General features: G+C 40.4%; 1 protein-coding gene and 1 long non-coding RNA gene across 3 annotated transcripts in view; one reads left to right on the plus strand and one right to left on the minus strand.

The window, feature by feature from the left end:
- Positions 1-16,889, plus strand: part of p2rx3a (purinergic receptor P2X, ligand-gated ion channel, 3a) — a 50,596-nt gene extending 33,707 nt beyond the window's left edge. The window contains exons 8-12 of one of the 2 annotated variants that reach the window (XR_010331003.1): positions 12,823-12,959; positions 13,452-13,545; positions 14,209-14,495; positions 14,939-15,016; positions 16,251-16,280. Coding sequence is in view for 1 of the 2 variants with exons in the window: in XM_064341930.1 (XP_064198000.1) it covers positions 12,823-12,959; positions 13,452-13,545; positions 14,209-14,274; positions 14,939-15,016; positions 16,251-16,382 (507 nt within the window). In the remaining variant the exon portion in view is untranslated. Of the gene's footprint in view, positions 1-12,822; positions 12,960-13,451; positions 13,546-14,208; positions 14,496-14,938; positions 15,017-16,250 lie in introns of both variants that reach the window. The other variant, XM_064341930.1, reaches the window with a different exon arrangement.
- Positions 777-26,603, minus strand: LOC135258498 (uncharacterized). The gene is made up of 3 exons (XR_010331006.1): positions 26,389-26,603; positions 4,810-4,973; positions 777-1,705 (listed from the first exon to the last, which is right to left on the minus strand). It is a non-coding gene; the product is annotated as an uncharacterized LOC135258498 (long non-coding RNA).

Genomic DNA, 26,603 nt, shown 5'->3' on the forward strand with positions numbered 1-26,603 from the left:
AATATCGTATTATCATTTATACAACGGCTTGGCTGAATACTCAATTCTGATTGGTTATTGTTCTCAGGTTGTCCGTCCGTCCGTCCCGATTCTCGTGCACGCGATATCTCAGGAACGCCTTGAGGGAATTTCTTCAAATTTGGCATAAACGTCCACTTGGACTCAAGGATGAACTGATTAGATTTTGGTGGTCAAATGTAGGGTTGGCTCGATTTCCGGTTTTGCCGGTCCAATCCGGAGTATGAGCTTAAACTGGTTTGATTTTATGCGAACCGACTAAACCGGCATTTGTCATTATGAGACGTTCTGGCAAATTAAAAAGTAGCCTACATCTGCAACCTGTGCCGACGGCACTAAATCCAACTTGTTGTTCTATTTCTAAAATCAATGCGCTACAAAATCAGGATTCTAAAGTAGTTTAAACAGCAAAATTATTCTTTCGCTTTTGAACTGTTGTTACATCCCCTCCCCTTTTAAATGTCCAATTTCACAATTGATGGCAACATTGAATCACATTTTTTACTGCTGCTTGCTTACGGTTGCCAACCATCCCGCAAATCTTAATCGTCCCTTATTTGGACAGTAGAATAGGCGTTCCGCATTTAACTCATGGCTACGGGACGCATTTTCATCCGTATGTTTGTGAACGACTGCGTTTATAGTAACTGCTGTTTTCAATACAGTTCAATAGTTAGCTAGCTAGCTAGCCAGGATAACAAGCATGCCGTGAGACCATTCTTACCTAAAATCAATCGTATTGGCTAGGTGACAATAATGTAATAACAAAAATGACCAAATTGGTGCTAATTGTATGGTATAAAATGAGAAGGAACTATTTTCTCTTGATAGAATCTTTGTTTTCATTGAATTAAGGAGGTTTTTGCTTAACAACGGTGCAAATAGAACTACCAGAGAGAACCAGAGTTTTGCTTGACAATGGTAAAATAATATGCCCACACGTATGGAGTGAATTTAGTGCCAAAGATGTTTTTGAAGCTCACTTCCTGGTTTTGTTGAGAGACGTCCACGGTCCACCTGTGCGAAGTCAGAAAATGCAGACATCCCATTTCGTAGTGATTTCATTATGGCGTTCGCTATTTACAGCTACACTGATCGACCATAAAATAATCCTCCTCCTAAGTTTTGTCGGTAGCCAAGTCATTTTTACTTTTTCCTTTAGCCTACTTAACCAAATAATTAGTTGGCAGAAAGCGTAATCAGCTAACGCTTATTTGCTATATTGGGTAGTCCAGTATGCTAAAACAGTTCGCAACTTCGGCTACCAAGCCATTTGACTAGCAAGCTACCTATCTAACCCTATCCGGCAAATATTCAGTTTGTCAAACGTGTTTGACGGCTTGTCAGTCGTGTAGCCTACATTCCGTAAACCTGGGTCATGCTTCACGGATGTGACAAAGCTACTATAATCCCGATTTGGGATAAATTGCAGAATTTTCAGTTTCACGAAGCGAATTAAGAGTCTTAAGCCAGGTTTATGATTTAATTTGTTGGATAACATACAACACACGGTGAAATCACACACACAGAATTTAATGCAATTAACCATTATTGTAAGACTGGCATTTAGAAAGGAACATGTTTTTAGCATTTAAGAGACCGACAAGAGCATTTAAGCCAGTGGTTCTCAGAATCGGTCCTGGGGGCTCCTTGCGTATGTTGACTTTTCTCCATTGGTTTTGATGATCTACAAGAAAAAAACAAATAATTAGAAATTCAATGTACATTATTTTTGTCTTCATGCACCAGGTGGAAAACGTTCTCTACAAATTGCGTTGTCATATTTACACGCCTCCAGATCAGTTATTAAAATACTTGGTAGATTTGTTAATTACCGCTGATAGTGTTAATTTTTATTCGTTTAAAAGTGACTTGCAAATGATCGGTCAGCTAGCGTCACCCAGAAAGTGAATACCACAAACGGCGGTGGGGTAACATGGCTCATTAACTGACTCTGGCGAAAACCTATGGTGATAACTTGCTCGGTTAACAGCAGGTCTACCAGACAGTTATATGAAAATGAGCCTAGTCAAAAATCACCAGTGATTTTGCATTTGTTTGAATCCAAATTGTATTTGTTTGCAAATATAGTTTAATAAATTCCATCTTCTATTGTATACTACTTTTTTCCCTTTCTTTTTTTCACGTACTGGTCCATCTTTCCTGAACATCCCTCTGAATGACCTAGGGAAAGGTGACTTCCGCATTAAAACTTTAACTTATTACTGCAGTCATTAGGAAACAAGTTATGAGTTTTGCCCAATTTTAAAATGTATCTGACCTAACCTTGACATCTCTTCCTGCACTGATCTACTGCCACTAGCTTTCTGCCTGCGTGCACTATCCTGGACAGTTGGTAGAGCTTCCCTGGGCATAATTGGCCCTGCTGCAGGAGGTGGTCTCTGGGTCTCCTCCAGTGTGCGGGCAATAACAGAGACGATCCTCTGACTACTTCTCTCACCTGGGAATTCTGTTTAGAGCATGTTGAAAAAAACTGTAATGGGTAGTTATCTCTAGTGTTCAGAGTAAGAATACATTGTCCATCCACAGAAATAGCTAATCAAAGATGTTTAAAATTGATCTTCATGACAATATTAAACTATATTTGCAAAAAAATGTAATTTGGAATCATACTGCTATAGACAAGACACTCCAAATAAGTAGACGCTAATGTTTAATCATATCCATGCTCCATATTATTTTTAGCTACAAGCAATTAAAAGCCGACTAAGTCAATAACTATTTTAGCTTAATGTATATACAACAATAAGCTTATATATGCTACTTACATAGCAGTTTTCAAAACAAGGTTACAAAGTGCTTTAAGGATGCTTCATGGAAGTATGTTAACGTTAATGTTAAGCTTGTTGTTGTCTGCCTTTCATATCAAATCATAGTTAAAGTAATAATCTCGAAGATTTTCATTAAAATAAATCTCTTAAGTCACTATCTATCGCTGCATTAGGTAACACAATGGTGATTGAGCCTATTTTTATATGAATTTATAGTATTATTATTATCATAATTCATGATTAAAAAACTTGGTGTCTGTGGCGACATTCGCGGGAAAAAATCACAAGCGGCGCACAGTTAGTGATGCATTTTTCATCACCCATCAGTGGTTGGTCCGCCAGAGAGGGTAGGCGGAACTAACGCAACAGGCTAGCTCTTCATCTCACTTGTGTGTGAGCGGCGTACTGTTTTTTTCGGTGTCTGCATACGTTACAATAACAGAGAAAGGGGGGGTTGGGGGAGTTATGGAACCCTAAAAAGTTTTTGTGTAACATGAGAGATCATATTATTTGTTGATGTAGATTTCGTATTACATTTACTGACAATGTAACTTTACTAAATTACATAGCTATTTGCACAGCTAACGCTAGCTACCGGACCATGTCAAGAAAGACAACGTTGCGCACAGTATCCATCTCTCATATCAGGTAACGTTGCGTTAGCTAGCTAGCTAATGTAATTAACACAATCTAATGTCAGCTAACAATTAGAAAAAAATGCTAGCTAACGCTACCGACCGGTACCAACCTCGCAAACCGTCTCTCAAGTGCAATGCTACCTTGTTGCAACGTTGCAGTGTAGCTAAATTAAGGCCAGTTCAGATCAATGATTCGCAACGAGACTTGGTGCAACTTGCAAAATTCCAAGACGTCTGATTGTAAACGTTATAAAACTGCACTTGGCTATTTGGGACAGTCTTTTAAAACCTCAGGGCAGGCAACGGCTCTGCTACTAGCCAGTTCACACCGCTGCAATTTTCTCTGCAACATTCTAAAACCGTTTCGCCTCGTTGCGAATCATTCTGAAATGGCCTTAACGTTACCGTTATTTACATTGCCATCGAGTTCATCAATATATTATAATGATCAGAATAAATCCGGGGTATGTGGAGCAGAGCCGGGTCTGATTTCTGAAGACGTCATGCAGGAGAAAACTAAATAAAAGAATACGGCAGTATGGATTAGCATTGTTATTTTATCACGCGTCCCCATATGTTCCTTCAGCCTTTATGCCCTTTTTGATGAAATCTCCTTTGTTTTTGTTTTATTCTTCTTGTTCTGATTGCTAATTTAACACCCAGCTCAGCTTTATTCTCGAACAGTTTAGCTAGCAAAACCAGAAACACCAGGGGTAACATTTTGCAAGGCAGCTGTTTCAAAAATACCACACAACAATCATTCACGAAAAAGACTGCTTATTGTGCACGAGATACATAATTGCACGAGCTACAGCAAATCCCGCAAATTCTTCTCTGCAGTGTAAAGATGTTCATACCGGGCAAAAGGTGGATAAAGAACGTTTGCAGAAATTGATCATCACTAATTCTACCCCAGGTTTGCTACGGCATTTTAACCCGGCTCGGCAGTGTAAAGACATTTTGAGTTAGCCTAATGTTAGACAACAAATGAGTATGTACATAACGTTACTTTTATAACAACCGTTTTTTATTCAGTAAATAGTAAGTGTTATAGTTGGCTTGCCAACTGACTGACGTCACACAGGCGACACTGGTTGGATCCGGTTGGATCTATGGGAAGTGAGGTCCAAAAACACACCTGCAATTACCGCTTCTCGCCATTGGCACCGCCATAGAGAACGAAACTGAAATCTTCGAGATTAACGTTAGCTAGCATAAAGTTGGTCCTAGACGAGCTGACAATTCTCAACCAACAATTACCCATTGAAAAGTTATCTTTATGCAAGTGACTAATCAAATATGTTTAAGTTTGATCATTATATTCAGTATGAATACATTTTAATTAGATATTAGCTACTCACCTGAGCATCCGCCATGCTTCATCAGCTCCCGTCCTCTCCAAGTATGGGCCGCAAAAGGCTATTCCTTGCTGCTCACTGATTGGTTGTGAGCTCCTCTTCCTCTGATTGGCTGTAGGTACCATAACTCTGATTGGTGCATACACGTGTGTATTTTTTTCCCATCACTACAAGGAAAAATAGTGCCAAAATGATTTGTATTTTTGTGTCTCCACAGCTTGAGATTTTTATTTTGCAATTTGTAGTCATACATTATTTTCCAATAACGGGACAGTCGTGGTTTATTCCTTATATCATATTACAACACAAAGGATGAATATAAAAAAGGGGCCAGGTGAACGAGAGGGAAAGACACATCTAATCACTGCAGGCTCTGAATGGGAATGAACCTCGTGTGTGCGTAATGTGTCACTAGAATTAGCATTTTTGATCATGGTTATCCGTGGAGTTAGTCGTCCAGCAGTCTTGATCCTCACCTTTGCTGCGTAGTCCAAACTGTGGAATGGCTGTGACAACAAATATTCCACAAGATGTTCTTCCCCATCCCACTCCCTGCGTCTGCGTCCATGCCTCATTGTGACCCCCACACTCACGATGCCGTTAATTGCCTCGTTAGCAATAGCAGCACCACTCTCCTCCAAATCCATTCTCGTCGTTAGTTTAACAGTCCTTCAGGGCTGCTACAACAAGCTAACTGTTGCGTTGGCTAACGCAAGTAGCTAGCTACTGCTCGATAAAAAAAGGAAACGTAAATCTGAAAAAAGGAAATTTGGACAACCTTCTCTGCCTCTATGGACCAGCCTCCTCTGAAAAGGCATAAATAAAATGTAATTTTTTTAGTGATGTGTTTTAAAAGTAGTTCGCAATTTGCACGTTATACTAAAATACAGTGGTAGAGAATTGAAGATGAAATTTGGAAATTATCATTGGACCAAAGCGATGTCAATATTGTATTCTGGTTGTTGATTGGTTAGGGAGGACGTCCTCCGTTGGAGCATCATTTTACGTGTTTTGGCCAATAACAGATTAGCATGAAAAAAAATGAAGTACATTAAATTGATAGAAGTGATCTCGCCCTAAGGAGGACAGCAGGGGCCCGTCCTCCTCTGCCCCCCACCACCACTTCACACAGACTGCCCTTTCCCCTCTTGCCTGCCCTGCAGGTGTTGCTGTTGAAGCATTTTAATCAAAATTTCAGTAATGGATTTTTTCCAAAGAAGAGAAAATATTTTATAAATGATACTGAGATTTGGTAATGGTTTATTTCAACGAATTACTCTTTTTTATATTTTAATCTCCCTCTTGCCTCTCAAAAATAGAGGAGGAGCAACCTCCTCTGCCTCTATGGACCAGCCTCCTCTGATATATATATATATTATATATATACATACATACATATACATATGTACAGTTAAGGCCAAAAGTTTACATACACCTTGGCTAAAGACATTCAAAACTCATTTTCACAACTCCACACATTTCATGATACCATACATTTCCTGTGTTAAGTCAATTAGGGTATCTACTTTATTTTTATGAAAGGACGGAGTGTGGCACAGTGGGTAAGGAACTGCGCTTGTAACCGAAAGGTCGCAGGTTCGATTCCCGGGTAAGGACACTGCCGTTGTACCCTTGAGCAAGGTACTTAACCTGCATTGCTTCAGTATATATCCAGCTGTATAAATGGATACAATGTAAAGTGCTATGTAAAAAAGTTGTGTAAGTCGCTCTGGATAAGAGCGTCTGCTAAATGCCTGTAATGTAATGTAATGTAATTTCAAAAGGTAATTTCAAAGTAATTGCTAAGAGACAGATATATTTCTTATTAAATCTGTCTCTTAGCTTTATTGCTTTTATGTCCTATATCAGATTTTCAGTGGGTCAAAAGTTTACATACACTTTGTTAGCATTTGGTGGCATTGTTATTTCATTGCTTGACTTGAATCAAACATTACATCACATTTATTTAGCAGAAGCTTTTATCCAAAGCGACGTACAAAAAGTGCATATTGTGGTCATTGGACAACTACAAAACACAGGTTCAATAAGGTACAATACTAATTTCATACAGCTACTTATAGCCAAGAACACAGTTCAGTTCACGCAGTGAACATTATTTTGACCTAACTTATGCGAAGCCAAACTAGGGAGAAGAACAAGCTACAATATTAGGACAAATACAAATTACAAAAAGTGCTGTAATGGGGTACATGTAACATTAGTGTCATGAAAGGGGGATTTAAAGTGACATGATACTTGGGGTAAACACTTGGGGTAACCTCCCACAAGCTGCTCACAATACTTCGCTGGAATTTTTGCTCATTCCTCCTGACAGAACTGGTGTAACTCAGTCATGTTTGTGGGCCTTGTTGCTTTTTCAGTTCAGTCCACAAATGTTCTATGGGATTCAGGTTAGGGCTTTGTGATGGGCACTTCAATACTTTCAATTTGTTGTCTTTAAGCCATTTTGTTACAACTTTGGAGGTATGCCTAGGATCATTGTCCTGCTGGAAGACCCAGTTGCGACCAAGTTTTAACTTTCTAGATGTCTTGAGGTGTTGCTTCAGTATTTCTAGATAATCCTTCTTCCTCATGGTGCCATCTATTTTATGAAGTGCACCAGTCCCTCCTGCAGCAAAGCACCCCCACAACATGATGCTGGTGTTCTTCGGCTTGCAAGCCTCACCCTTTTTCCTCCAAACATAACGATGTTCATTATGGCTAAACAGTTCAACTTTTGTTTCATCAGACCAGAGGACATTTCTCCAAAAAGTAAGATCTTTGTCCCCATGTGCAGTTGCAAACTCTAGTCTGGCTTTTTTATGGCAATTTTGGAGTAGTGGCTTCTTCCTTGCTGAGCAGCCTTTCAGGCTATGTCGATATAGGACTCGTTTTACTGTGGATATAGATACTTTTGTACCTGTTCCCTCCAGCATTTTCACAAGGTCCTTTGCTGTTGTTCTGGGATTGATTTGCACTTTTCGCACCAAAGCACGTTCATCTCTATGAGACAGAACGCGTCTCCTTCCTGAGTCGTATGATGACTGCATGGTCCCATGGTGTTTATACTTGCGTACTGTTGTTTGTACAGACGAACGTGGTACCTTCAGGTGTATGGAAATTGCTCCCAAGGGTGAACCAGACTTGTGGAGGTCCACAATTTTCTTTCTGAGGTCTTGGCTGATTTCTTTTGATTTTCCCATTATGTCAAGCAAACAGGGACTGAGTTTGAAGGTAGGCCTTAAAATACATCCACAGGTACACCTCCAGTTGACTCAAATAATGACAATTAGCCAATCAGAAGTTTCTAAAGCCATGACATAATTTTCTGGAATTTTCCAAGCTGTTTAAAGGCGCAGTCAACTTAGTGTATATAAACTTCTGACCGACTGGAATTGTGATATAGTGAATTAAAAGTGGAATAATCTGTCTGTAAACAATTGTTGGAAAAATTAATTGTGTCATGCACAAAGTAGATGTCCTAACTGACTTGCCAACACTATAGTTTGCTTACATGAAATCTGTGGAGTGGTTAAAAAAGACTTCAACCTAAGTGTATGTAAACTTACGACTTCAACTGTGTATATATGTGTGTGTGTTTGTGTGTGTGTGTGTGTGTGTGTATAAATCCCACTAATATATAAAACTCACTGACAAATGTTTAGATCTTAATCAGTTATTATTTTTGTATATTTAAAGACATTTAAAACCTTTTTACATAAAACCGTGGTTGTAAAACATTTGTACAACAACATTTTTACGTGCATGTCTTCACCAAGATCGTGTTTACAGTGTGGTATAAAGCATTTTAGTTTTACAAAGGAGTGTTTTTTTAATTACAGTGAAAAGGAGACGTGCTTTTTCGATTCAGGTTCCCAACCTACTGCCAGTATGCAATGATTTGTATCTCTCCAATGAGAGTGATTACACAGCACAGGGAAGTGGCTAATTTTTAAAATAATATTAAAACAAACAGCCGTTATTTTTTGGCAAATTAGTGATTTATATGGTGTTATTTGATCATACTGTAGCATTTAAGACATTATACATTAAAAATAAACAAAATTACCAGATGCATAGACACATTTGAATGCTGGTTAGACTGACCACTCTCCTAAAGTATGCCAGCCGATACCAGCCCAATATTAGCTGGGATTTTCTTTTTCCAAATAAGAATGATATCTCCAAATAACAGAGCTAAAAGTGTTCCTCATGAGATGGTGAGTCACCCTGAAATGCTACACGATGTGACATTAACTACAACTTCTCAATACATAATGAAGGAAACTGTGCTAATGAGGAAAAATTGCACTCTGCTGCCCTCTACTGTCGGAACCCAACAAGTATTTCCAGGGTTCGTACGGTCATGAAAAACCTGGAAAAGTCATTGAAATTTAAAATGCAATTTCCAGGCCCTGGAAAAGTTATGGAAAATAATATTTTTTGAAAAGTTTTGGAAAAGTAATGGAAATATAGCTAAAGTTGCATCAAATATAATTACTAATTAATCCAATCATAAAAATAGTATGTATAGTAATAAAACGTAAATTGGCACGTAACCTTCGCGGTATTTTGGTGGTGTGAGAAGTTAATTCGGTCCGGCTCAGTCTGTTTACAGGCACGCCTCTGCTGATGTAGCAGTTAGTAAACGTAGGCCCTACTGTGCCGACAATATGCCAGGGAAGTGCAGCTTCAATAATATATCAGGGCTCGAAATTAACTTTTTTACTTCAAAAACTTAGGAACACCCACCGAAATGTAAGGAGCACCAACAATATATGCAATAGATTTTTTTATTGATAAAAAACGACAATATAACAGTACGGTTTACAAGTAACAGTTAAACTGTCACGCATAAAATGTGTCGACTCTTCAAGGAATTGCGTGTTATGCATTCAAACGACAAAGCGCTTCTCGTCACATTAATACCGCTAATTAAATCAACCGCCAGTGAACTGCATTGGAGAAATTAGCTGTTCCAACCGGGTCGCTACACAAAACGTCCGCTTCAACTTACGCGTTAGCTCTCTGTGTCGCGTGACAGCGGAGTGCAGCGAAAGGGAGTGATTGAAGGCTAATATTAACCAATTTAAAATCAGCATTAAAGGTAAGAATGTCAAGCTCGTGATTGGTTAGAAGGGTCACCGTCAGCCCACAAGGGACATGCTGAGTGTACTAACTAGCGAATGTACAGAGAAAGAGACGTTCGACTGGAAAAAGAAAAAAAAAAAAGTCGCACCAGAACAATTATTTGCACTCGCACAAATGCTCCCAATTATATTTTGAGGTCGCACAGATTAAATTTCGGGAGCATATGCAATTTCGAGCCCTGTTTGAGACATTGACAAAAATGTTAAACTATTCGAATTAAAATGTGAGAGAACGTATCTAAGTGTGTCTGTCTGGTGTTTATTTGTTTTAGAGAGGCACCATATGTTTCAGATGCAGACCTAATTTTACTTAGTGGTATTTATTTATTTATTGACCTTTCAGCATTATTACAGGTTCATAAAGACAGTTGTCATTAAAAACACTTAATTATTTTGCTGTTACAATAAAACATCAATACTGAGTAGACAAAAAACATTGCAATTTTCTAAGCTGAGATCTAATCTCGTATCCCAAATTTAAATTTAAAATCTGCTGTCATTTAGGAGTCTGCACATATAGGGGATTGGTGATGTCGTGTATCTCTCAGTTCGACATCTTGGGATGGCCAGTTTGTTTGAGTTCCTTGTCTGACGACCTGTGAGCTCCTCCCTGAGGGGGGGTAGCCAGTCACTGAAGTTGGACTTTAGCAGCTTTCTGGCAAAGCCAAGACACAGTTGAGTGCGTCTCTCTGATAGAGTGCACAATCCGAGAGTGCAGAGAGCCTCTGGGTACCCTGAGTACCTGTGGCCAAGTATGATTTTACAAGCCCGTTTCTGCGTGCTTTCCAGCCTTTTAGCCTGGTCTGTAGTCAGGGAACTGTGCCAGACGGGGACTGCATACTCCAGCACCGGGCGTACGTAGCCTGTGTAGATGGAAACCAGTTCTGGGTCTTGGACACCAAATTTCTTCAGGCGACGCAGAGCAAAAAGCTTCCTGTTCGCTGAGGTCAGCATGTGGTCCACCTGACTGTCCGAACGCAAATTACTCTGGATGGTGACCCCCAGGACCTTGACAGTGTCACAGACTTCCAGGATGTTCTGGTCAATGGAGAGAGTCGGCAGGGCGGGTGGATGCCTCATGTGGGTGACATGTAATACTTTACATTTCTTTGGGTTGAGTTTCATTTTGTGCTCCTCTACCCAGATATCAAGACCATTCAGGGTCTGTTGGAGGGTACAGGGTAGTTGGAGCTGTTACAATAAATAATTTTTGTTAATTTTAATAAATCGTGAGATAAAGTCATTTGTTTTGGTCATGGAAATTCAGTTAAAGGTTGTGGAGAAGTCATGGAAAAGTCATTGAAAATCATTGGTGAAAAGGTGTATGAACCCTGTATTTCCCTCTAGCCAGCAGAACCTCTGCCTTGGAAGCAATTCATAAAATGAAAGCATAAACCACTGTAAATGTCCAAAAGACATCAGTTATAATTCATAAAATAATGCATTTTTAAAATTATGCCCTGTAGCACCACCATGTGACTCAATTGGGCCAATACTTTAGGGGTGAACTCCAGCTGTCAGTGCAAATATTGCTGCCAAATTTAATACATTTTTGAGAGTTATTCACATTTTTGTGATAAGCCCTGCCCACAGCCATTTAAATTGGCTTACTGCAGCCAGGTTGTTTTTAGTATTAACTTTATGATAAATTTTTAAAAAGTTTCATAGGTCTCAGCCATGTGGTTAAACCAAAACAGAATACAGAGGAAAATGGGTCATAGCATTTCCGAAATGGTGGTAATCCAAGATGGCAACAACAAAAGAGGTACAGATTTATGTTCCAGGTGAGGAAGTTGATCGGTACAGCAAGTTTTAAAAGTCTAAAAGACAGCAGTGATTTTTCAGGAATTTATGGATTTTTAAAAAACATTGTGCTCTATAGCACCACCATGTGACTCAATTGGGACAATGTTGTAGGGCTGAGCTCAAGCTTAGGAGTGCCAATGTAGCTGGCAAGGTGGTGCAGTGGGTAGCACTGTTGCCTCACAGCAAGAAGGGTTTGAATCCGGTCTGGGCCTTTCTGTGTGCATGTTCTCCTCATGTCTCTGCGTGGGTTTCCTCTGGGTACTCTGGTTTCCTCCCATAGTCCAAAGACATGTAGGTAGGAAAGCACGTAGGAGACTCTAAATTGCCCATAAGTATGAGTGTGTGAGTGAATGGTGTGCGTGCACTGTGATAGATTAGCGGCCTGTCCAGGGTGTAGCTCCAGCACCCCCCGAAACCCTGCCCAGGATAAGCAGGTATAAGCGGGGATTCATGGATAGATAATAATAATAATAATAATAATAATTAGAACACTAAGACAATAGGGTTCCAGCAGCTTCACCGCTTCAACCCATAATAATCAGAACAAAAACAATAGGGACCTGCAGATTTGCTGTTCGGACCCCTAATAAAAATTTAAATCAGAACAAAAACAATAGGGTTCCAGCAGCTTTGCTGTTGTCAGAAATATGGGAAATGTACTGTGGATTCAGCCCAGTTCTGAACCCAGAACCTTCTAAGTGTCTGTTTTTCATACATTTTCAAGCTTTGATCAGAAATACATTACACAAACATAGAAAGGGTGTAGTGAATCTGTGATACCTATCATTTAGTCTGTAGTGTACTTGCTGTCCTGTGGTGATTGAATTTGCATGTCTGTTGACTTGAGTATCTCCTATTCTCTCACTCCCGCCCGCTGTACGACTGTTAATCAATGTGTATAACTGTATTGTATAATATTAAGAGAATGTGTGGCCAGCAGACATAATGGCATCAGAGAAAGATATTTCTTACTAATTGTACAGGTATAACTATTCAATTATTTGATTATTATATATAAAAGTAACTGAACTCTCTCACTGTCTCTTTGTCTCTCTCTTAGGGGGGTGTGATCGGTGTAAAGATTAACTGGGTCTGTGATTTGGACAGATCAGCAGAGGAATGCAAGCCTGCTTTTTCCTTCACCCGCCTGGATGCTGTCTCCCGGAGCAACACAGTGTCAAAAGGGTACAACTTCAGGTACTTAGCACAGCCGAACACCTGATCACTTGCTCAACCTGTAGAATACCTTACCAGTGACTCAATACTCCATTCAGCCAAGAATGACATTCCATCATTTCTCTCAAGTTTGACTGCTGATGTGTTTTATTCGTGGAAAAGGAAAAATAGAGAAAATACAATGCAAAATACACCTGGACTCTCTCTCTCCCTGTCCTCACTCATCCATCTGTCCACAAAAACCAAACTCACCATGGTTCCTGTAGATAAGTGTTTCTGACTCCAAGCAGAAAATCTCTATGCAAGTAACTTATTCCCCCTCTCCCCCTTCTCTCTGAAATTATGTTTTTATTGACACTTTTATGTGTTGCGGAACTGTGACAATAAAGGTGGTTTTAAATTCTCTCTCTCTCTCTCTCTCTCTCTCTCTCTGATTATGTTTTGCTTTTTTTTTATCACCAATTGCATATGTTATCTCCCTGTCTCCGTCTTCCACCTTTCCGTCACACACAGGTTTGCCAAGTACTATAAATCACAGAACGGGACAGAATACCGCACACTCATCAAGGCATTCGGCATCAGATTTGATATAATAGTCTCTGGCACAGTGAGTCTCCACTGCTGATTTTGCTTCTCATTCTTTTACTGTTTAGCATGAAAGTGAGTGCCTGGTTTCTGTTATGTGGACCTTTAAAGAGCATAATTGTGCATGTGCTATACTCTGTGATTATATGCTATACTTGGTCTTCAGCATACCGGAAATGTCAAATGTTTCCATTTTAAATGCAAGAAATGTAGTAGTATGATATAACAGCCAGATGTTGACCCTCACGCTCATTCCATGTTCAGTGTTCCTGAACTACAGGAGCTCTTGGTTAGTAATGGAAGATTTCAAGCGGCAGCTTAGCCAGCTATACCTGTATAGAACTAGGTGGGGGTGGAACATTTCTACCATGCTTTGAAAGATTAGATATTGGGGGGGGGGGGGGGGAATTGTGATTGCACAATTGCTAGTCAGCCAGGATATTAGGTGGGTGTGGGCCACCCTGGCCCCCCATACCTAAGCCAGTGGCTCCGGTGCTGCATTTGCTTTTGGAAAAGCTTGGAATCTAGAATGTTCCAGCTTTCAGGGGAAGGGTTAAGAACCCAGAGTCAACCTTCTGGTTTGTCTATAGTAATATCTGAAGTAATATCTGTGATATTAGACTATATTTTACACACATTCCATAAATGATGTCATCAGATTGTGTGTGTGTGTGTGTGTTAACAGGCACGGAAGTTCAGTGTGATACCAACTCTCATCAATGTTGTGGCTGCCTTCACCACCATTGGAGTGGTAAGGGTTCATACCATTTCATTCAGAACTGAAATGGTCCTAGCTTAAAAAGTTATGTTGAAATGCACATTTTAAGAATCTGAAGCCTTTAAGTGATTGAGATCATTACTTGACATTTTTACAGTGACATTATTTTTTTAAAAAGAGGTAATGAACGCAAATCTGACCAAGATAACAGGTGGAGGTATGAAGACTGACAGACTTCATTGTATATACTGTAGGTAATAGGTTGTAGGTAAAAACATTGTTGGCACCATTATATTTGTTTTGAGATCATGTCATGTCAGTGTGATTATTCCTTTTTCCTACAAACTTTAGTTTAAATTCATAAAAGGATGGACAGGCTACTAGCCACAGTCTGCACTCAGGATTTTATCCCAGACTGATGGACCCATCCATACCCAAAACAAGAACAGTGCCTGAACAGGATGAGCCACTCAGCAGCCCCTGTCTCTTATTTTCCTTTTTAAATTATGTGTAAAATGGTTGGTCTGGTAACAGAGGGGAAAGACACCCAAGACAGCTGACAAAATAGAGAAAAAATCTATTTGAACTCAACACACTTTACAAAAGGAAATAAGGAAATGTGTAGGTCAGGAGCTTTAGTCTGAGGGAGACCGCTGTACAGGGGTTCTGACTTTCATGCTTTTTATCTCTCTTTCAGGGTACGGTCCTTTGTGACATCATCCTTCTCAACTTCCTGAAGGGCGGTGACAAATACAAGGCTATTAAATTCGAAGAGGTGCATGCCAAGCCAGGCTGGCCTAATTGTCTTTTTTCACATTTTAGATTCTGCCAATGAAAAATTATTTCGTTGGTGTTTTTTTTCATTGCTTGAATGTGAATTCTCTGACTTGTGTATGTGAGTGTGTGCACATTTGTGTGTGTTTGTGTGTGCATGTGCCAGTGTTGCCACATTTCATTTTGGCTTTTTCGTCAGAAAAAGACCAAAAGAAGCAGAACAGCAGTTGGGGAAGCAGGGGTAGAGGGGGCTGGGGAGAGCGATTGTGAACCGGGGGCTCAAACGATATCTACACTTGCAAATTACATTTAAAGGGTAATTAAACCCTAGATCACTTTTTTTAGCTGTAAACATTTGTATGTCTACTTTATAATTAAACATTTTAATCCATGCTGTTATTTCTGAAATAATATCATTTGGCAGAAAAATAAATGGTAGAAAACATTTTGGTGCTGCCTTCTAATGTTTGAAAAATGCTTTTTGCATTCTGCACTGGCGGCCCCGCCCCAGTCATGACACTAGAGTATCCGTTTGGAGGTACTAGCACGTCATGTAGATGTCAATCAAAATATCCAGCCGGAAAATTGCTGCCACCCACAAATTTGTCTGTTTACTTTTTAATACAACGGAATACTGCCGAGTAGAGGAACTGATTTTGGCCCAACATTTTTCAAACCAGAGAAACCTGGCTGTCTATTCATAAACTTCCTCATATTCCATTTAAACAGTCCACTAAAATATATTTCTGAAAACATTTGAGGCAAGTAGAAGGCCATGTAATTGCTGAATCTTGGTTCATATATAATATGCAACACCTAGCTTGGTGAGTGGCACAGTGGTCGGTAGCACTATTGCCGCACAGCAAGGTCCATGGTTCGAATCCCAGCCGGGATGTCCAGGGTGTGTTCCTGCTTCTCGCCCAATGCATGCTGGGATAGGCTCCAGCACCTACTTGTGACCCTGACCAGCAATAAGTGGTTATAGATAATGGATGGATGAACACCCAGTTTGGCAGTTTGATCTGAGATTCATGAGCCAGGCACAACTACATTGTACAAATTAATTTGCACCATGAATATGAAAAAAGGGGTCCCTTGTTACACTTTAAAATAAGCAGCCAGAAGAAGCCCAAAGTCACATTTTTTAAGCAGACTTGGCAACTATGGCATGTGCCTTCCTCTTTGCTGTATCTCTGAATTTTCTGTTTCTTATCCCTCTTCCCCTCTCCATCCAGGTCTCAGAGGTTACAGACTCTCTCTCCAACAGCAACGAGCTCTATCAGGGAAGTTCCACCCAGCTGTCAGTCCAGCAGTTAGGGAAACACTCTGAGGACTCAGGGGCTTACTCCATTGGACAGCATGGCTGATAGACAGTAGCTCCCAGCCAATGGGAAAAGTCAGAGCTGCGGAACAGGGTTGGGTGTATCCAATCCCATAAGTTCCTACGATTGCACTCTTTTGCATGGCCATGCCTGCGTTCACAAATAATCAACAGACTAAACTCTCAACCTCTGACCCGTCATCAAAAAATGCTATTCGAAACCTGCCTTTCACTTGGTTTTACTTTCATCTTATGATTGTATTTATTTTATGATCTGTAACTTCTATGTGTATCTGTAAGTGCCACCCTGTTGGGTGTTGCACAAAGAAACACTTCTGAATGAGACACACATTTCTCCCCCCTCTCTACATCTGTGTACATAGTTTATTTTGTTTTTTTCCTCACACTTTGAATTTGGCTGTCAATACTGTGCAGATGATAACATGTAATGGCACTGAGTGAGATGGTCATATGAAATTTGTGCTTTGAACCCAGGGCATGTTAATGTGCCTTGGTGACTAAGAAAGTGTAAATAAACTGCTTCATATCTCAATCTTTCACTCTCTTTGAGTGCTTGTCCGTGTCATGCGTACACATGAGAAAGCAGAGGTGTGCATGTATGCATGTGTGTAAGTGTGTGTGAACGTGTGTCTGTGTCTGTATGAGCAAATGTGTGTGCATGTATGTGGTATTATTGAATAAAGAGGTGGACTATGTCATTCTCTTTCTTCATTAATACTAGAAAGGTCAGAGCTGACACCATTGAGGGTTTTGACTTTAAAATGCGAATTACTCCAACACAGCAAATGACTCCTTCCAAGACTTTTCCTAAATATCTGGACTTAAAATAACTGTGTTGTTAGAATAAAAAACAACTCATTAAAGAAATACAGGCATTTTGTACCATTTTCTCCACAAAACCTTCCTGCCAGGTAATAGGTAAAGCGGTGCTTATACTAAGGTGTGAATGGGTTGCTGTCTCCTCTGGCACGCTCTCAGTAACTGAATGACCGACACATTGATACGAATTGCTGGGTCAAGCGCTTTTGGAAGTAATTTCATATACATATAATCAAACATAATAAATTCACTGCAATCGTTTGATGAAGTTGATTTATTTTTATTATTGACTTCAGCATGGGGATCAATTGTGTGCATTGTAGTCACAGAAATGATGGGTTTATAAACTGGATAGACAACAGGATGCAACATTACTCAAGCGAAAGGGACCAGAGGAAGCTCTGGAATTACTAATAAATGATTTATTCTTGTACCTGACATGTGAGCTGCGTGAAAATTACAAGAAGTCGAAGAGAAGCAGCAGCTGCCAAAACAGCCACGCTAGCAGCATTATCTTGCACACCCATCACTCCTGGGAAGAAAACACAGTGCCAAGTAAGCAAATGCAGTTGGAATAAGGCTAAAGACAACTGCATGAAAAGCAATCAATTTGTGTGCAACCCGTGCTCTCAAAGTCAACCAAAGATGTGTGTTGTTCTCTGTTGAATTGATGAGTAAGAGGAGAGAGACAGTACATATGTAAAAGCTTAAAGGGGAATTGCACTTTATAATGCTTAGGGGCTCATTTTCACACCTACCTGGAGTTTTGTGTGCATCCCAGACGGTTTTTAGGTTGCTTGCACTTACTTCAATATTTAGATTATTTTATTTGTAGATTTTTGATTCCTGTCTCCCCCCCCCAACCAATAGAAGCCCATTCAACATCAAACTCCACGTTAGACTCATTGTAAACACACGTCCCTGCTTCTCATGACTGGTATTGTCCTTCTAATGAATTCGTCGCCCTTCATTTTTCGATTAGTTACTTCATTTTAAATTTCTAACAGCAGAAACAAAGACCTGTTTTTTTTAGCGGAAGTCCACATAGCAGTACGGTTTCCCGTTTTTTCTTCTTCTTTGATTTTGTTTCACACCAAAATCGAGAAGAAGCAAAGCAAAACATTCTGTTAAGGCTCATGCAGATATTGGCAGACTATGTCATACAAGTTCTAGGCATCATTTCGATTGTCACTCTTGCTAACTTCTTTCATGTGTCAGAGATGTAACGTTACAGTCTTGTAGTTTATCGGATGCTCCAAGCCCTATACCTCTGTGTTCAAAACAGGATTTTACGGTAACGTTACTCTCAGCGAGACACATGCATAGACTATCACACATGAACACCAGTCGTCAAAACTAGGATTTCCATTAGCTAACGATAACTGACATTATTACGGTATATAGCCAACACACTTACATTTCCGAGAGAGTCCCGTTTGGACCATCCGGTGTGGAATGTCATTTCCAATTGATCCTTGGCATTCGGAACAAAGTCTCCAAGACTCCGGGGTTGGTGACAGCCGAGAAATCAGAGTGCCCTGTCGCTAGGGTTGCCACCCGTCCCGTATAATACGGGATCGTCCCGTATTGACTCAATACGGGACGCAGTTTGTCCCGTATTTTCGTGCATGTCGTTTCATATATAACACTAGGTCTTCAACGTGCTGAGAATAACATTCAAACCAGTTTTACAAGCGGAGTTGAGAAGTGTAATTTTACTCTGCGCGCTGCTGCGTGACGCCGGGCACCCACCGCACGCGTATCGACCGCGAGCGCACTACGCTCAACTGAAGCGTAGTTGAAGTACTGTTATTACAACGGCAGCGGGCGACATCGTCTCCACCAGATGCGAACGCGTCGCGTACCGGCTGCGAAGCTCGCGCGACACAAGCGAACTGAAGCGTAGTTTTTCGCTTCTGTTCTATTTTTTCGGCTTGTCGCGCGTCATGGTGGCGTGTTTATACACAGAAATATGCTCTAAAATGCTAGGTATACATGCTCTGATTTATATTTCATCCTTATATTACTGGGGGTGTGTCTCTAGTTACCTCCCAGATATTTTATAAGCAGCTAAAAAAATACAAACCTTTTCGTTTTGTAAAAATAAATAATTAAATAAATAATTGGAACCTGGGGAAAAGGCAAACTTAGTTTCGCTGTCTTATTTTGCGGAGGGGGTGGGGTAAATTTGAAAATACACCACAGAAAGACGTAGCCTATTGAATGACGTAGAAGTGAATGCACAGAGCAGCGGTTTGTTAGCTCGAGTGTTGAAAGGTAGTTTTTAACCAACCATTGCTCAGCCTATTTGACTTCTCCGATGTCTTCGTTCGCTGTGCTTTCAAAAAGGGCTTGTTAATAAAAATAAGATAATCCACAGAGCTTTAAAAAAATCAGATTATTTAGTGGTCTTGCCGATGAAAATGCACCTATTTTATAAATGAAGTTGTAAGCAAGCCTTTATTGCACTTGTACTTCAAAGCTTCTGGTGTTCATGGCGTTGTGGTGTTCATATCCATTCAAGATTAAACCGTTACTGTCTTTTTCATGATTAGCTGATTTTACTAAATATGATCATATAAATGTTTTGACGTGAATGACACGACAACACGGGAATTCCCAATGGTTGGTTACAAATTATTTATTATTATTATGATCATTACATATTCTTCATGAAATTGGCACGCTTGTTAACCAAGCAAATAAATTAATACCGTTTGAGATTGATTTTTATGCAGGCTACGTTGCGATTTAAGTTTATGGTAATTCTTGAAAGCGTTTACTTTCTCACGTATTTACGAGTTAACGAAATATTACCAAATTAACAAACTGAAAAAGGTCTCTCACCAAAGTATTCACTTAACCCATAATCAACAGTCGTGAACAAACGTGAAATACACGATGTAAGCCCACTGCAGACTGCGAGAGCTACTAGGAATAAAGAGCTTTAAGCAAGCCTTTGCGCGTCACAAACGGAACCAGTGGAGACACCCTACGCGTCGCGCCGTGCTGCTTCGCCCTGCTGCTTACGCGACGCTTACGCGACGCGTGCGGTGGGTGCCCGGCGTAAGGAGCACGGCGAAGCAGCACGGCGCGGCGCGTAGCGTGTCTCCACTGGTTCCGTTTGTGTCGCGCAAAGGCTTGCTTAAAGCTCTATATTCCTAGTAGCTCTGTAATCACGACTGTTGATTATGGGTAAGTGAATACTTGGTGAGAGACCTTTTTCAGTCTGTTAATATGGTAATATTTTTTAACACATGTAAATACGTGAGAAAGTAAATGTCATGCCCCCGTGTTTCGGTTGTCATGTGGATTTCCTTGTGTTCCTATTATTTCTGTTCCTTGTGCTTTTGTGTTCTTCACCATGTCTTTGCTTTTCCCCACAGGGTGGGCATGACCTTTCCCCATGCACTCCCTAATGACTTCCAGCCTTCAGCCATTTTCTCACTCGTTCAGGTCGCATTCCTCACACCCTCCCTTATTAGTTCTAATTAGTACCAGATTATAAAGTCACGCTTTTTGTTTCGCCCCTTGCCAGATCGTTGATTTGTTGCCTAGCTTCGCACCACGCAATCCGCGCATAACCCAAGCCTAGTTCTATTTTCCGTACCCCGTTTCTCTGCACCTTCTTCGTTTCCCTTTCCTTGCACTGTTCTCTTGGCCACTGAGTTTTGTTTATGCACTTTGTTTCAGTGTTCCCCTGTCTGTCGAACCTACGTGTTTGTCTTCGTCGCGTCTTGTTTCGTGTTCCCTTGTTCCCCCCAGTTTACCTCCCCAGCTCCAACCTCCCAGTCCAGCCCGTCCTTCGGGCGCCTCCCAGTCCCCAGCCCAGCTCCCTGTCACTGAGTCCTGCATTTGGGTCCAGGCCGAGCCCGGCTCCTAACAGTAAACGCTTTAAAGAATTACCATAAGCTTAAATCGCAACGTAGCCTACATAATAATCAATCTCAAACTGCATTAATTTGCTTGGTTAACAAGCGTACCAACTTTGTGAAGAATATGTAATGCTCATAATAATAATAATCCATAATCAACCATTGGGAATTCCGGTGTCTTGTTTTCACGTCGTCAAAAAGATAATAGCGTAACAGTTTAAACTTGAAGGGATATGAACACCACAACGTCATGAACACCGGAAGCTTTGAAGTACAAGTGCATTTAGGTGCATTTTCATCGGCAAGACCACTTTTTGAAAGCACGGCAAACGAAGACATCGGAAAAGTCATATAGGCTGAGCAATGGTTGGTTAAAAACTACCTTCCAACACTCGAGCTAACAAACCGCTGCTCGGTGCATTCACTTCTACATCAAATATAAATCAGAGCATGTATACCTAGCATTTTAGAGCATATTTATGTGTATAAACAGGCCATCGTGACGCGCGACAAGCCGAAAAACTAGAACAGAAGCGAAAAACTACGCTTCAGTTCGCTTGTGTCGCGCGAGCTTCGCAGCCGGTTCGCGACGCGTTCGCATCTGGTGGAGACGACGTCGCCCGCTGCCGTTGTAATAACAGTACTTCAACTACGCTTCAGTTACGCACGTAGTGCGCTCGCGGTCGATACGCGTGCGGTGGATGCCCCGCTTGAGAGTGCACGTTACGTCAGTGTCATCATCGCTGCCTCACTGATTGCCTGTAAGCTGACCAGATTTCTGAAATGAAAACCGGGGACATTTCCAGTTCGGCGGTCAATATATTAAAATATCCAATGTTATTATCTATGAAATAAAAAAGGGGGACAATTCCGGTTTCATTTATTTTGACCATGGTAACTGTTATACTGTAATAAACTATGGTACTGAAAAGACGTTTGTGGTGATGTGGATTCACTTGACAGTCATGCTAGCTTCTGGCTGAGTTTTTCCACAGCAGTTTTCTCTAAAACTAGCGTGAGCAAGTAGTTAGTAGAAGAAGAAGAGTGATATGCTGCTATAGCAAGCAGCCCCCTCTGTTAGCCAAAACAAGCACAACGCGATTGAGACGTCAACCGGTAAGATCTGCTGCCCAGTCTTTCTTGCCACGTAAAATATTATTTCACTTTGCGGTCTGTTTTTAACGCACAGTTTAAAACGGGGACAGCTCCATTCGGGGACAAGCCACCAAAAACGGGGGCTGTCCCTGTAAAAGGGGGGTGGTGTGGTCACCCTATAGGGAAGTGAAGTGGCTCGCTGTTTTTTATATTTTCACGATGTCTGCAAGTGCGCATCTGGTGAAAAAAAAATTTGCACCTTATATCAGCCTGCAAATTAGCCAGCTCTTCTTCTGTGTATTCCGGCTCGAATCGATAGGGAACAACAATCCCATGATCAAAAACAAAATCTCCTTTGTCTTCAGACATTTTCGGTTTCGCTAACTAGTAGTAATACAACACTACTTCTACGACCAACCTAGTTTTATTGTCTGCAGGTACGCCCACATCAGAAGTCGCACAATGATATGCATCCTTGAGTTCGACACTAAACTGCCTCCTGGAATCTACGTCCTTCCCGGGTGCTCACACGGGAATCAAAAAATCTACAAATATCTAAATATTGAAGCAAGCAACCTAAAAACCGTCTGGGATGCACTCCGGGTAGGTGTGAAAATGAGCCCAGAAGTGTTATAAAGTGCAATTCCCCTTTAATCAAAATAGGAAAGGAAGTTGTGATGTCCCTCACTCTCTGTCTGCCAGTGCTTGCTCCCTGTTCTGGTTTTCTCTTGCAGGTGCCTGGTGGGCGGAGTTGGGAGGGCCATCACTGTTAACCTGGAGCACCTGGGCATGGTGCTCTCAGGGCTTAAGAACGCCCCTACTCCAAACAGATCGAGCTCACTCTCTCCCCATGCACATTTGTTTGGTGTTTGTCTTTGGTTTTTCCATCCAACACCTCCGCACTACACCTTACACACATCCACTCACCTACACAACTGATCTTTACAGACACACACCATTGTAACTTTTTTTAATTAATCCTGTTCATTTGTCCTTATTTACAATAAATTGCGTTTTGTTTAATGTTATCCTCGTGTATCCCTCACTTTTGTCCCCCCTCTGAGCCGGGTCATGACAAAGGGAAGAGGGAGAGCGGAATTTGTTATAAAGAAATTACTTTTTTTAAATATTGCACGTTGTGTTTCTTTAACTACTTTCTCCATTTTGTGTTTTACTTGTTTTGCACATTTTAGCGCTTTCCTAAATGTGCCTGTAATATGCCTGAGTGGATTTTCCCTTACCTCTATATAACAAAACCGATATTATTTAGAAATAAAGATGTTGAAATTGCTGCAGCTGCACCCTTGATTTCAATATAATAGTTTTGCTACATAATATTTCATAATCTTTATGAAATTAGGTTGCTGTGGGTGCTGAAATCGATGCTGTAATGCTGGTGGTTTAAGGTAGTAAAAAATGCAGCCTTTGTGGTGTTAACTAAATCTGTTAACATCAGTTCTATCAATTAATCTGTTTACCACGCTATCTGTAGTTCTGTTCTACTGGTTCCATTCCAGTTCTCGTGCTATCAAGGTAATGTTACAGACCAGCTGGGTCATAAGGTAGCCCTGTCTTGGGAAATCTAGGCTACCGCTTGGCCACCTATCTGCAACATAAACAAAAAGACACAAATGCTGTTCTACGTGAATGCATTAGTGTGATCGTTAGTCCTAACAATGTGTAGTGCAATTAGCTTGGGGAGGACGCCACAGAGAGGTCACGTACTGTTGGTAATGGTTTTTCTCACTTAGCCCGGATGGTGTTTCATAGGAACAGCCCTTGCGTTTCGTTTTTTTTCAGAATTTTTTGTTTGGTGGTGGTGTTCCTGAAACAATATGGGTGGATTTCCCTAGTCCACACTGCCGGTCCGCCTTGAGCCTCCTTCTTTTTCCCTCCTTTCCCAGACACCTTTACACTATTCAAATGACTTGCCAGTCCGTGACGTCCAACTGGAAGTCAGTTCTGTCCGTAACCAAGTGAAATGGAGTTGAAGGACTGTATGACTATTCCTGGTTAGGTGTAGTAGTGTCACAGAGGGGTGCCGGTCAGGACACAAGGAAGGAAATGGACAGCTGAATCTTCTTTGCAATATTTATTTAGTTAACAGTGCACACCTGGCCTTTGTTTTATTGTCCATAGGAATTACTCATATGAATCTTGGTGTTAAGGCACATATAATAGTTGCATACGTGTGTGGTCTAAACGAGAAAGGAGAAAATAATAACAGAAATATTACAAATAAGTTCTCTCAAAGGGTTCACTTGTCACATTAGTGCAATGCCACTTTTTCCACAAGATGGCGATCTAACCATAAAGAAAGCTATAGGCCACTATCATCATAGCTGAATTACAGGAGGCGAGCATAGACACACCATCATAGGGAGCTAGCATACACGCAAATGGCGATAACTAAATTACTAACAGTGCACACAAAGTACAGCATTTAAAGAATAAACAGAAATTATTAATCTGAATAATTAACTCAACAATGAAATGCGCTCCGCTGATATATAGGAACTAGCGTGAGGCATATACATAGCCGATATAGACCGCACTGGCTTACATCGTTACGTTATCTGTTAACAAATAACAACGACTGTATAACAACAGAATAATGTAACTCACTTGTTTGTTAATTACGCACACTTAAATTAGATTATTAAGGGTAGTTTGTGACAATGAAGTCTCAAGGGAAAGGCAAACATCAGAACGTTCTCCACTAAACTTGTGATAGTGCTGGAAGCTATTGGCTACTCTGAAACACAAGCTAGTTGCACCCCAGAAACCTTCGCGGCCAGAATGGTTAACGGGACTGTCGTAAATCAACTGCAAATACACCGATACACTATAAATATACCGAACATATTCCAATACAATAACGAATAATACTGATAATATTCACCATGAACAACGATGGCTTTCTTACACCAATTGACAGGCTTATTTCCTAACAGTAACTATACTACATCCCTCCTTTTGTTCAAATTAAATTCTCCTGTAAACAATACAGTCACAAGTTCAAAATGAAAGCATCAAGTTTAAAACATTAATCTCTTTTTACAGAATACGAATCTCATAACAAATATTATGAGACAAAGAAATATTTATTTCTGTTCAATCACGTTTCAAGTATCAAAATGAAATCTCAGTACAAACAATCTTTTCCCTCACTACTCAGTACGTTCGATCTCATAAAAAACACTTTTCAACGTACAAAAATGCCAAGTTACTCAAAAGTATTGATATCAAAATGACGCCAAGTTACGGTACTACAAACAATATAGGCTATCTTGCCTCACCGAAATTAAATAAGATGTATTCCAAAGCAATGCTACCCAATATTGCCTCAGTTCTTTCAAGTCACTTGGCCCTGTGTTTTGTAATCTTACCATTTTACAATGTCATGCAAACTTTGTGTAGGATCAAAGAGTCAAATATTTCGAATTGCCTCATGGAACACATTGAAATTCATGTACAAAACTGCTGCTGAGTAACCACAGGAAGCATATTTCTCCAGAAAACATGTTTATACTTGCTTCTGAACTGAATTTGAGTACAAGTTATTGTATATTTGCTACGTACAATAAATACTGCATGTAAAATACATATTGTACGTACATACAGAACTTCTTTATCCCCATGGGGACATTTCCCTCGCAGCATGTTACATTCACATTTACGAACACACACTTATACCAAGACACATACTATCATTCACGCAACAGAAAGGTTGGGCAGCGAAATACATACATACCAATACAAATTGGACATATACACGCCTATTCAATCAATCTTGACTGTGAGATAGCCATCCACGTATATGTTTGGCCTGTCCATGTAGTCCATGCTTATACACACAGGGCCAAGTGACTTGAAAGAACTGAGGAAATATTGGGTAGCATTGCTTTGGAATACATCTTATTTAATTTCGGTGAGGCCTATATTGTTTGTAGTACCGTAACTTGGCGTCATTTTGATATCAATACTTTTGAGTAACTTGGCATTTTTGTACGTTGAAAACGTGTTTTTTATGAGATATAATTTCTTTTTACAAAGCGTTTTATTATGAGAGTGGGAAATGCGAAGTGACCCTGTAAGAAACGGTTGTGGATTATGGCTGTCCTTGTGTGAATTTGTACAGTCTGATGAGCGTCTACTGTTGAGCAGTTTCAGTTTGCTATATATGTAAAACAGTGGCTGTGACAAAGAAACGCAGGTGAAATATGGCATGTATGTACTCACGGATTTGACGGCCATCCAACAAGCCTTGATTGAGAAAAGAATCAGCAAGCACGTAGAATTAGAGCTGCCTAGGTCGCAACTTGTGTACCCTGCTTTCCTGCTCCGTTGTCTGTTATTTCGTGGAGGAGCACTTTTAGTGTTTGTAAGGTTTTTAAGGCATTTTGATAGGCTTATCTGCAGGTGGGAATCCTGTTTGCTGTTTTGCTAAACTAGAA

This window comes from Anguilla rostrata, chromosome 7 (assembly GCF_018555375.3).
Source record: "Anguilla rostrata isolate EN2019 chromosome 7, ASM1855537v3, whole genome shotgun sequence".
Lineage (NCBI taxonomy): Eukaryota > Metazoa > Chordata > Actinopteri > Anguilliformes > Anguillidae > Anguilla > Anguilla rostrata.